This window comes from Halyomorpha halys, unplaced genomic scaffold, assembly GCF_000696795.3.
Source record: "Halyomorpha halys isolate HHAL.00 unplaced genomic scaffold, Hhal_1.1 Scaffold3317.1, whole genome shotgun sequence".
Taxonomy (NCBI): Eukaryota; Metazoa; Arthropoda; class Insecta; order Hemiptera; family Pentatomidae; genus Halyomorpha; species Halyomorpha halys.
Window position 1 is genome coordinate 76816 of NW_027112339.1, and position 12680 is coordinate 89495.

General features: G+C 29.8%; 2 protein-coding genes across 3 annotated transcripts in view; both read left to right on the top strand.

Annotated features, from left to right (window-relative positions):
• The window catches only part of Bcat (Branched chain amino acid transaminase), an 85510-nt gene extending 74419 nt beyond the window's left edge, over positions 1-11091 (top strand). For both annotated transcript variants that reach the window (XM_014437704.3, XM_014437705.3), the window contains exons 7-9: positions 277-431; positions 9395-9584; positions 10467-11091. In XM_014437704.3, coding sequence (XP_014293190.1) covers positions 277-431; positions 9395-9583 — 344 coding nt within the window. In that variant the 3' untranslated portion in view covers position 9584; positions 10467-11091. The remainder of the gene's footprint in view (positions 1-276; positions 432-9394; positions 9585-10466) is intronic.
• A 258-nt stretch (positions 11092-11349) lies between these two features.
• The window catches only part of LOC136796459 (uncharacterized), a gene marked incomplete at its 3' end in the record, with an annotated part of 10408 nt that continues 9077 nt past the window's right edge, over positions 11350-12680 (top strand). Inside the window, exons 1-2 of the mRNA XM_067050258.1 lie at positions 11350-11353; positions 12189-12368. Coding sequence (XP_066906359.1) covers positions 11350-11353; positions 12189-12368 — 184 coding nt within the window. The remainder of the gene's footprint in view (positions 11354-12188; positions 12369-12680) is intronic.

Consider the following 12680-nt stretch of genomic DNA (forward strand, 5'->3'; position numbering starts at 1 on the left):
ATTAAAATTCATATAGAGGAGATGGTCGGGGTCTCGGACAAAAATTAAAATACATAATTTTCTGAAAATATAAAAATTTCATCACTTATGAAACAGTAATAAAATATAATGCATAAAATTTGTATTTATGTTTAAATACAACTTTTTAATAAACCATTATAAAATCAATTTACTAATCGGTTAATTTCCCATCGCAAAACATACATTGTTTTTATACACTAACTATTAATTTAAAATTTATTATTGTGAATTCATTGTTTTTTATTTTATGTTTAGAAAAAGAGCTGATTACAGCACCTCTGAATGGTCTGATACTTCCTGGCATCACGAGGCAATCAATTATTCAATTAGCAAAAGAATGGCGTGAGTTCGCAGTTACAGAGAGGGTCGTGACAATGCCAGAACTGCTCCAGCTTACTAAGGAAAAAAGGGTAAATTATATATCAGTGTATAAACTTGAAACAATTTTTTTTTTTGGCAAACACATGGATAGGTAATTTGACGTTTACAGGCCATTATCCAAAAAGAACATGATGCTTTCTGACGGCTTCATTTAGTAAATTTGGGCAATTATTGTATACAAAAGAACTAATTATTTTTGTATTTGGAAAGAAGTTCGTCAACAATTGTTAATATGAGTCATTTGAAAGTTAGAACCCTGACAATGTCATTACCATGACGTCTCAAGTATCATATTATTAATTTAAATCTGAATTATTTTCATATTAATGGAGAGCCAATTTTTATATTCCATTTTTTAAGGAATTATTTTACGCCTGTGATTTATATCTAGTTTTTGAGTCTGGCATCCAGAACTTCCCTATAAACTTTGTCTATTCCTTCCCCCTACATATTCCCTTTTAATCTACTCCTGATAAAACATTTAAATTAAATCATAACCTACTCATCTCTCTTTTCTCAGTCCGCCGGTGTTCCTCAAAGTAGTGTCTTAGGACCCATTTTCTATACGGTTTATAAAGCTGATATGTAAACAACGTTCCTACTACTGCATCACAAATTCTACAGACAAACATAACATCCATTGAAGAATGGTGTCAAAACTGGAGAATCAAATTAAATTCTAACGAATCCCACCAGATCATCTTTACTCTCTGTCGTAAACTTCTTCCCTCTTGTCCTTCAGTGTCCTTTTTTAATATCCCAATAACGCCTGTTGAACAGATTCGGTACTCAGGACTCCATCTTGCCAAGAGACTTAATCGGAATCCCCATTCAAGACTGAAACGACAAAAAACTGCTCTTAGATTTTTATTAGTACAAAACCTACTTGACTAACCCTCTAAACTTCCCATTCACTACAAAAAAATATTATATACTATTATAATCAGACCAACCTGGACATACGGAATTGAGCTCTGTGACTCTACCAAACCATCAAATTCCTCTCGTATCCAATCCTTACAATCCAAAATCCTTGATGATCCTTATTACTTCACAAATGAACTCATCCACAAAGACCTTAAATCCCTTTCGTTGCAGATTTGGCCCGAAATAGATATGCATTTTTTCATTCCAAACTCCTTAGCCATCTTAAGCCGGTAGTTTTTAATCTCTCATCCTTAAAAATCTCCGATAATTCTCCGTGACGTCTGAAAAGATGGTCACGGGACCTTCTAATTTAAATTGATGTTTGAAGTACTACCATTTGGCGTTTCCTTCTCAAGATTATCAAGCGTTTGAAACATTTCTCATATTTACTTATTGTATAGTTGTAAATTACAATCAATAAAATAATAATAGTTTATATCTACTGAGCGATAAGCGAAATCCCATTATAAATTTGAAGTCTTAACCATATTAAAACGGAAAATGGCAGTAAATAAGTTGAAAAGAGAAATTTCTTTAAATTGCGACACTGGTTCGTACATGTTTATTTGTCATTACCGTTACCCTTTACTATAATTAGACGCTTGGAATCGATTGGTATTCAGAACTTTATTTTTAAAGCTGATAACAAGATTTTTACTGCTCTGCATCAGTTTCATGTTTCCTTTAGACTTTTATACAATTACGTTGTATGACGTAAAGTGTGATTACTGTAACAAAAATGGTGTCATTACCGTAACGAAATGACGTTATTGGTATGCTAATTCCAAATGTGTGCATATTTGATTAAATTCATTCCCTATTATTTATTTTGAGTTTGGAAATGGAATACATCAAGAGTTATTTGCATAACAATAATTTCCAGTTAAATACCAGTTGTCATTAACGCGCAATTTAAATTTCTAAATTCTAAACGAGAAAATTATATCAATTTTTACATCGGCTTTGGCGTTATGAGGAGACCATTCTTAGTATAAGCATATTTAAAATAATGTTTTACTTCTTTTTTTTTTTAAATTAATTTTCTCAAAATTATCTTAGAAATGCATATATATAAGCTGCTGATATAGTATTCATCTAATTTTATCAGTTTTGAAATACGAAACATAACTTTCTAGCAATAGTTTCAGACATGTTTTATATGTATCAAAAGCTATTAATTATCAATGTTCTTTTAATTCCCCTGGACGTGAGTTTTTTTTTTGTTTGCCCCTTTAAATAATTATTGTTGTTTTTTACGTAGGAAAATAAGCCGTATATCTATATTGCAGTACGATGTGTACTCAGGGAGCTATTGATAGATTAGCAAAAAGTAAGTCATATGATACATTTCCTGGCCCAAAAAAAAAAACAAAGAAACAAGCAATTTAAAATTGAAATTGTCAGTTATACTATGCAGTTTTATAACAACTTTTTCATATTAACGAACAAATGGTACAACTTAAACATTGTAGTTGATAAAAAATTAAATTTCATTTTAAGTTAGTAGCATGTACGGAATGCTGCTATCATAAGTTGGGTACCATACCTCGAAAACTTAATAAGTGATTAAAAAAATAAAAAATAGTTTTATCTACTCATACCTCCCTGGAATGCATCTGATACTGAAACACAGCATACAAACATAGTATGAATTTCACAACTGTTTTTCCTCCTTAGACTATTTCTGTGCTAAGTCGATCGTGACATCTAATAAGATAAAAAGTATATCTTATATACAGAAAAGTATATAAGCACCCCTGGTCTTTATGAAATATTCCTTGAAACAATATTTACACAAGCTACTTATAGTACAAGAGCCTAAGAGGAGAAAAAAGGCAGTTATTTCACCCCAATTTTTGATTACTTAATTGAAAACTATGTATAATTACTAGTCAAAATTAATGAGTCTGCCAAGTATAGGTTGGGGGAATAAAAAATGGTGGCTGTTTCAAAACGTTAAAAATATTTAATTTTTTATTAGGAGCTGTGTCTTTACCAATCTTTACCACTACCAAAGACAAACGAAAATCTAAAAGAACATCATTCAAAGTAGAGTAAATTTGCTAAAATGTAAGCCCTAATAGAGCTATTTAAGTTCAATAGCTATCGAGATATAGCTTTTTAAAAAGGAACATTTCATAAAAATGTTGTATGGAGCGTTCTGAAATATGAGTAGATAGTTAATTTATTTTGCGAGATCTATATCTCAGGAACTATGTGACGAACAAACGTCTATTAGCACTAAAATTAAAGCTAGTTTAATGAGCTAAAAAGTAGTTGATGACGTTTATTTTCGTAGGAGTAGTAGTTTTCATGAAATTTGTTAAAATAAATTAATTTATAGTTGTTCAGACAAATTTTTTTATTCATATGCGAATATCATAAAAATTACTACCCCTACGAAAAGAAGCCACGAACTACTTTATAACAAGTTAGATTTCTTTTATTTTGAGTGCTGGCAGACTTATGTGCGTCTTATGATCTAGAGATATATGTTCTCAAAAATCAAACATTTTATATGAATAACTAGAATTTAACATGAATTTATTTTGTCAAATGTCATAAAAACTACTAATCCTACAAAGATAAGCATCATTAACTATTTTATAGTAAATTTAACTAGCTTTAATTTGAGTGCTGACAGACATCTGTACGTCCTATGGTTTCTGAAATAAAGTTTTTCATAAATCAAACTTGTACTAAAAATCAATTTATTTTAGCAAATATCATGAAACTACTATTCCTACGAAGGTAAAGGTCATAAACTACTTTATAGTACATTAAAGTAGCTTTTATTTGATCGCTAATAGACATCTGTAAGTCACATAGTGCCTGAGATATAGATTTCTCAAAATAAATAAACTAACTACTCATATTTCAGTATATTTTTATGAAATGTTGCTTTTTAAAAGGCTATTTCTCGAGAACTATTGGACGTAAATAGCTATATTAGGGCTAATATTTCAGCAAATTTACTCTTCTTTAAATAACGATCTTTAAGATTTTCTAGTGTTGTTGGTAGTTTTTAAGATATAGAGCTCCGAATGAAAAATTAATGTTTTTATAAGGTTTTGAAACAGCCGCCATTTCTTATTCCCCCAACCTATACTTGGCAGACTCATCAGTTTTTACTAGTAATTATACATAGTTTTCATTAAAGTAATAAACAATTGGGGTGAGATGACTGCCTTTTTTTCTTTCCGGCTCTTCTACTATTAGGTATCCCTTTTCAAAAGCGAAGAACACTGGGATTGATTTTAACAACAAATCAAATTAAAATGAATGTCTTCGTAGAGTATAAATCATTGTTCTGAAGGCTGTGAACGTTTCGAGAATGGAAAGTAAAGAATGTCTGGTCTCTTTCAGCTTTCTCTAGTCCAAAATTAACAAGTAAACGTCCAAGAACCTTTTACTAATTTCGGAAAATGTTCAGAGAATTCCCTCTACTGTTATTCACCTCATTATTCAAAACCAACTATACAAGCTGATCAACTTGATTAATTGGTCAACCAATGGTTTAATTTTAAATTGATGAAGAATTTATCTTCATCTATTTTTTTTAATAACCTTTATTTTAGCATAGATTCCCTTTGAAAAATTGAAATAATTCTTTTTTCCGACTTCACCCATAGATAAATAATTTAATGATATGATGTAATAAAAAAAATTAATAATATAAATAATGTTCTTAAAATGTAAATTACAAGTTTTAATAAGCGATTGTCACAATGACTATACGATAAGAATAACATTAGAAAAAATAAACTAAATAATAAAATTTCTGAAAAATAAATGAGAAAAAGTAATAATTGAATATGATTTAATATATGTTTTTAAACTAGTAAAATAATAGTAATGTAATTAAAAGTAATAATGAATTACTTTCACTATTATTTCGGCTTCAAAAGCAGTGATTACATTTGATTTTCAATAATTTAAATTTAAATGTTTTGGTTTAAGTCCCGATTTAAGGTAGACTCAATCATTAAGTTCCGTTTCTCTTCAACTCTGCTTACATAATATATTATTATTAAGAGAAAATCAATATAAGGAAACAGTGTGTAAATAGAACGGAAAGTGATTACTCAAATATTAATTTAAATTGAATATTGTATATAAACTATATATAGTTCGGCTATACACACCTGACACATATACATACCTATGTATAGTTTTCATTCGGTACTCCATATCTTATAACTACAACCAAAAAACTTAATAGAATGTCATTTAAAGTAGAGGAAATTTGCTAAAATATGAGCCCTGATCAGCTATAGATCTTAGATTCAGATAGTAAGATTCAGTATCTTTATACCTCAGAAACCTTTTGATGTACTAATATCTATTATCACTCTAATTAAAGCTATTTTAATATGCTATAAAGTTGCTTATAACGTTTATCTTTATAGGAGCAGTAGTTTCTCAAAAAATTTTGCAAATATCATGCCAAAATAAGTTCACAAAATGTTGATTTCTTGTTGTTCGGACATATTTTCGATTATGAAAAAATATATTTTAGGAACGATCAGACGTACCAATGTCTGTCTACACTCACATTAAAGATAATTTAATAGAGTATAAAGTAGTTTATGGCATTTATCTTTTTAGCAGTAGTAGGTTCCATGATATTGCTATAATAAATTGATTTTGAAAAAACAAAATTTCATGGAAACAATTCATACTCTTACGAAGATAAACTTAATTAACTACTTTATATAACATTAAACTAGCTTTAATTTGAGTGCAAATAGACATTTGTACGTCTAATTGTTTCTGATCTATAGATTTTCAAAATTAAATTCACTAACTACTGATTTTTCAGTACATTTTTTATGATGAAATGTTGCTCTATTGTTATGTATAACGTAAATAATGTTTATAAAAAATTATATCTCGAGAACTATTAAACGTAAAACCTATATTTGAGCAAATTTACTCTTCTTTAAATGGTTTTTAGCGTTTTAGGTAGTTTTATATGGAACTCTGGATAAAAAATTAATTTTTTTTTTTTAACGTTTTGCAACAGCACTTGCAAATACACATTTTTATTTCTCTAAACTATGCTAAACAGACTCATCAATTTTGAATAGTAACTTTAAATAGTTTTCATTAAATTAATAACAAATTGAGAAGAAATAACTAACTTTTTTCATACCTCGGGCTTGAAGACAAAATTTACAACGAACTCGGGTCTATTTCTATGTGTTAATTTCTTTTTCAATGATTGTGGTTAAAAATAAACGAAAAACATTTTTAACATTGAGGGTCAGAATTAAAAATTTATTAGTGATGGTAATAATCATTAACAAGATAAAAGGATAAAGTGGAATTTACACTTAATAATATCTTGATAATATAAAAACATAATAATTATATAATATAATAACATATTATAATATAATAATTTACACTGTGTAATATAATAAACACATTATAATATCAATCTAGATTAGGGCTTTATATCATCGATCCAAAGAATATAATAATTTTTATGAATGGAATATGGTCCGGATGCGGTAAAAAAAAAAATCAAACAGTAGATAATTATACTATTTTATAAAATAAATAAATTAAAATAGTATAATTATCTACTATTTGATTTTTTTTTTTTACCGCACCCGGACCATATTCCATTCATAAAAATTATTATATTCTTTGGATCGATGATATAAAGCCCTAATCTAGATTGATATTATAATGTGTTTATTATATTACACAGTGTAATATAAAAAACAAATAAATGTAAAATGTAAAAAAAAATCAAATAGTAGATAATTATACTATTTTATAAAATAAATAAATTAAAATAGTATAATTATCTACTATTTGATTTTTTTTTTTGACCGCACCCGGACCATATTCCATTCATAAAAATTATTATATTCTTTGGATCGATGATATAAAGCCCTAATCTAGATTGATATTATAATGTGTTTATTATATTACACAGTGTAATATAAAAAACAAATAAATGTAAAATGTAAAAAAAAATCAAATAGTAGATAATTATACTATTTTATAAAATAAATAAATTAAAATAGTATAATTATCTACTATTTGAGTTTTTTTTTTTGACCGCACCCGGACCATATTCCATTCATCTATACACACGGTCAATCAATAATCTTCCAATAATAATTTTTAAAATGAAAATAAAAAAATCACGAATAAAACTCATTGACAGGATGGATATGATCCGAAAAATGTCTATGGTGGACCTTAGAATTCACAGAAAGTAAGGAATCCGTCAGTTCCATCTTGATTCGGGTACTACGATCCTGCAATACAGTTTTCTTAAATCAGTAATAACTGAGAAAAATGGTTCAAGTTCAAGAAAATCTTTATTGGCTTTCCGCAAGTATTACGATCGCAATATTTTATAAATATTTAGTCTCTGTTAAGTGGCATAAAAGAATATATGGCTACTAATGGGCCGAGCCGATTTTGTATTCTTTCAGTATAAGCAAGTTTACAACACAGTCAGAGACCAAGGTAAACAAGCAATTCTTGACTCCGATTTATCATTCAGTTCTTCAAACATTTTTAGGATGCCCCCTCCCAAGGTCTTCTTAGATTATTCTATTTCAGAGGAAATATTAAAGGATAATCCATTTTATTTAGCCAGTAGGTTTAGTGATAGTTCGATAAAGAAACAAACATATATATGTTGGGTTGTCAAATAAGTTTGTAGCGTTTTTTTACTGGTGAATTCAATGAAAACTTCAGATTCTTGTAAATATATTTAATCAATTATATATGACCCATTTTGATCTATTATATGTTGCTATCTTTCAGGTAGTTTTTTAATTGCATCCTCCCAGAACTTCTCAGATTTTTGCGCAATGAACTCCTCAATGTACGTTTCTCAGTCCTTGAGTGAATTAAAGTGTTTCCCGTTTGAACTAAAGAGTTTTGAAGGGCATGAAATAAGTAAAAATCTGTCCGGTGAATAGGGTGGGTGGAAAAAAATGGATCATTAACATTACATTTCAGGAGGGAATCACTAATGGATATGCGGTCCTATAAATCATTTTTCGTCAAATTGTGAGGAACCCATATGTCACTTCGAGAATCATATCCCGCAGGCCCCAAATGATTTAGGACACTAGCATGAGATATGTTTAGCGTTTCTGTCGTAGAGTGAGGAATGTCTGTGACCGATGCTTGAATTTGAGAGCTTTGCATCTTCCAAGTCAAAATGTCCGGTCCTGAACCGAGTAAACCACTTACGGACAGTGCTTTCTCCTCAGGCATCATCGTCATACACACTACAAATTTTCTTAACCGTCAGTGCAGCGGATTTTCCTTTTCGGAAATAAAAAGTCATTAAATGACGAAAATGAATTTTGTTCTTTTCCATTTTGAGAAAGCAAAATACCATAAACATAAATCTCGGTTGAAACTGATGCATAAAAGCACCTTAAATAATTCTTTTTTTTAGAATATGTAAACATTATTGACCATCTGATCTGTTTATCAACACAGAGAAGATTAAATTGAAATATTGAAAAACGCTACGCACTTATTTTACAACCAGATGCATATAATTTACAATAAGAAGTGAAAAACAATATTTGCATACTCACGTTCAGTTTACTGTTTCCTTATATTGATTTCCACTCTATAATATTTTATGTAAACAGTACTTTAAGAACATTCGCGCAGATCTTAAATCGGGACTTAATTATTACGGGTGAAGCTGTAAAAAATGAATTATTTTTATTTAATTTCAATCATTCTATAATGCAGGTTATTAAAAAAAAATCATCAATGTAATGTAATATTGTATAATAATATGAACATTAATAAAAGTAAGTGTTAACAAAAGAAATTGTTTAAAAAAAATTATTATAGAATGTAATGTCAATAATGAATGTTTTAAATATCTAGGATTGGATAATCTGATGATGGGAGTAAATAACTGCATTATTTATTTTATTTTTATTGTATAGTTTACATTATTTTTATATAATAAAATGTTTAGTTCTAGTTTATTTTTACAAAATAATATCACTATTTGGACTTTAAAAAAAAAACACCTACATTTGTTAAATATTATTTACAGCTATTGGAAGTTTTCGGATCGGGCACAGCATGCGTAGTTACACCTGTAAAAAGAATTTTCTACGAAGATGTTGCTTTGGAAATACCGACAATGGAACAAGATGAACCAATATATAAAAAAATGTCGAAAACAATCACTGATATACAGTATGGAGAAATAGAACATCCTTGGGCTAGGCCAATTGACTAAAGTAAGTATGCTTGTACAAATTATACTTGATACATTTAAATATATAACTTTATATATTATTATATAGTATTGCTGATCAATACCATTGTTACTGAGAAGTAGTAGAGAGAGTAGTATAAACTAAAGTAGAAGCTAAAACAGATCTAGAATTTGGGAGTAACTGACAACTGTGACAAATTGAATTTAAAATTTATTTCCCATAATAATTAATAAAAGAAAAAATAATCAACAAATCTTCAATTGATACTAAAATAAAGAAAATTACGCTAACACTAAACATAATCTGGTAAGTACAGTACTTCATTTTACCGATGATCTCCGGAACACTGCAATTTCAAACTTCGAGGTAGAATTTTAATTAGTTAATTCATTATAGTTAGTTAATTCATTTATTTTGAGAAGTCTATATCTCAGTAACTATGAGACGTATTGATGTCTATTAGCATTCAAATTAAAGTTAGTTTAATGTACTATAAAGTACTTTATGACCTTTACCTTAATAGGAATAATAGTTTTCATGATAAAATCTATATCTCAAGAACTATTGAACATAAATAGCTCTATTAGGTCTTACAGTTTAGCAAATTTACTCTACTTTAAATGATGTTCTCTTAGATTTTCTATTGTTGGTAGTTTAGATTATATAAAGCTCCGAATGAAAAATTAATTATTGTTAACTTTTTGAAACAGCCGTCATTTTTTATTCCCCCTACCTATACTTGGCAGACTCATCAGTTTTTACTAGTAATTATACGTAGTTTTCATTAAAGTAATAAAAAATTGGGGTGAAATAACTACCTTTTTTCTCCTCTTGGGCTCTTGTACTAAAATGAAACATGCATTAAAAGGAGAATTGAATTAATATAAGTTATTTATGTTTCAGGGTCATATTTTCAAGAAAATTTGAATCTGCACAAGATGGAAGAATTTATGTTTGAAGGAGCGAATAATACATGATCTGCTATCCATTTGCTGTATTTATCAACTTCAAGACAACTTTGTATTACAACAATAGGTTTCGTACCATCTCGTGTTATCTGAAAGACTGCTGTTTTTCCTAACAAAAATATAAATACAAATAAGTTATTTTAACTAAATGTGTTCAATCAATCAATTATATAATAATATTACTATTGTGCTGGTGACGATTGTAAAAAAAAAAGTATTCCAAATATAAGCAATACTAAGAAACCAGACATTAAAAAATCTAAATCTCTAATTAAAATTGTCTAAAAAAAAATATATATGTGTGTAATACATACATACTTCCTTTATATATAAATACATACACCCATATACATGTACATGTATATGTACACATAAATATATAAATTTATATCATCTATATACATTTGTGTGAGTGTGCGCGCGCGCAATTGTGTGTATGTATATATACCACATTAGGTAATATGTATATTATTGTATCTCATAAGAAAACGTTAAAATGTGTATATAATTTTGATTTTTAATTGTATCCTTGTTGACATATAAATTTCCAGTACTATTGATTTATTTTAATTCCCTTCAAGTAACTATAAACATGATTATTAAAAAGAATCACATAGTCATCATATAAAGCAATAAAAATTCAGTTCCTTACGCCCTCTCCTAAATATTATAAGTTACTCAGGGTTGTGTTTCGCTGTTACAACTATATTAAATCAAACAAAAATTAATGCTGAATTGCGAAGGCTGGGCTAGAGAAATAAACTATATGTGGGTATTTTATCAATCTGGAGAATTTTTTTTTTCTATGCAGCCCCAGAATGGGTATGTCAAGATTTATTTCTCCGGGCAGGTGTGAAGTAAATATTGACTGATCCAGGTGGGATTCGAACCCACAAGGTTGTAACCATACTCTCAGAGACACTCACCCCAACCTGCTCCGCTATCAAGAGTTGGAATAAATTAGCCACAATTGAAACCAATAGCTAAAATTGTCATAGATACGATATTTATTATTCAATGGTTCATTCATGAATAAGGGTCGTATCCATGGCAATTTTAGCTATTAGTTTAAACTATAGATAATTTTTGCCCAATTCTTGCTGTCAGGTACTCTAACTAGAGGAGGTGATCTACTCGCATAGTATTACCCACCATGGTATGTAATCCATATTGTGGTTATCGTTGATCCTTTGAAGCTAACTTGGGTGCACTACCAACATGGTTTAAAGGGGGATAAATTATTCTTGATCCACTAAATATGCCTGGGAAGGGCCTGCGAATCTAGTAGGATCTTTTGAACACACCAGCCATTTATCGCTCAGAGGTTTGGTCATTTTCTACATCATGGAAATCGGAAAGCCCAATTAAGATACATGGTCAGCGTCTTGTATCCCTCCGCCCGATCGTAGTGAGATGAGGTTGAGGGGCAACATATATCTGTGGGGTGGAGGATCACCTGAGCATCATAGCCAACATCATTGCCAACATGACATTTTATGGCAAGTGGTCACCCAACTAAATGCTTACCTTGCCACTGCTTAATCACATCTCTAGAACAAGTTTAGGTACTAATGTAAAAAAAAAACTCCAGCGGTGGAAATTCAAAATTCCTACTTCTTCGTATCATTTGTATACTTATTTTTTTTTGGATTCGCAGATGACGTTGCAGTTGTAGTGGCGGGGAAGTACTTGGAAGAAGTTACTCATATCGCAAATCAGGCTGTTGCTACGGTCCGAGGTTGGCTGTCTTCGGTAGGCCTACAACTTCCAGATCACAAGACCGAAGTTCTCCTAGTAACTAGCAGGAAGCAGACTGAGTCTATCACTGTTACGGTGGGTAGGCACGAATTTCGTTCCCAGTCTTGCTTAAAGTACCTAGGAGTCATGTTCGATGCACGTCTCCGCTTTAATATTCACGCGGAGTATATAAGCCCCAAATCTGCTAAAGTTGCATCCTTTCTGTCTCGCCTCATGCCAAACGTCGGAGGTCCCAAAGAAAGTAGGCGAAGGCTTCTGGCTACTGTTGTCACCTCCATTATGTTATATGCAGCCCCAATATGGAAAGAAACGATGGCTATCAAATCATACAGGAGACTTTTGACTGTCTTTTGAAGATTTCCACCGACCCTCGTAAAACACACACACACAC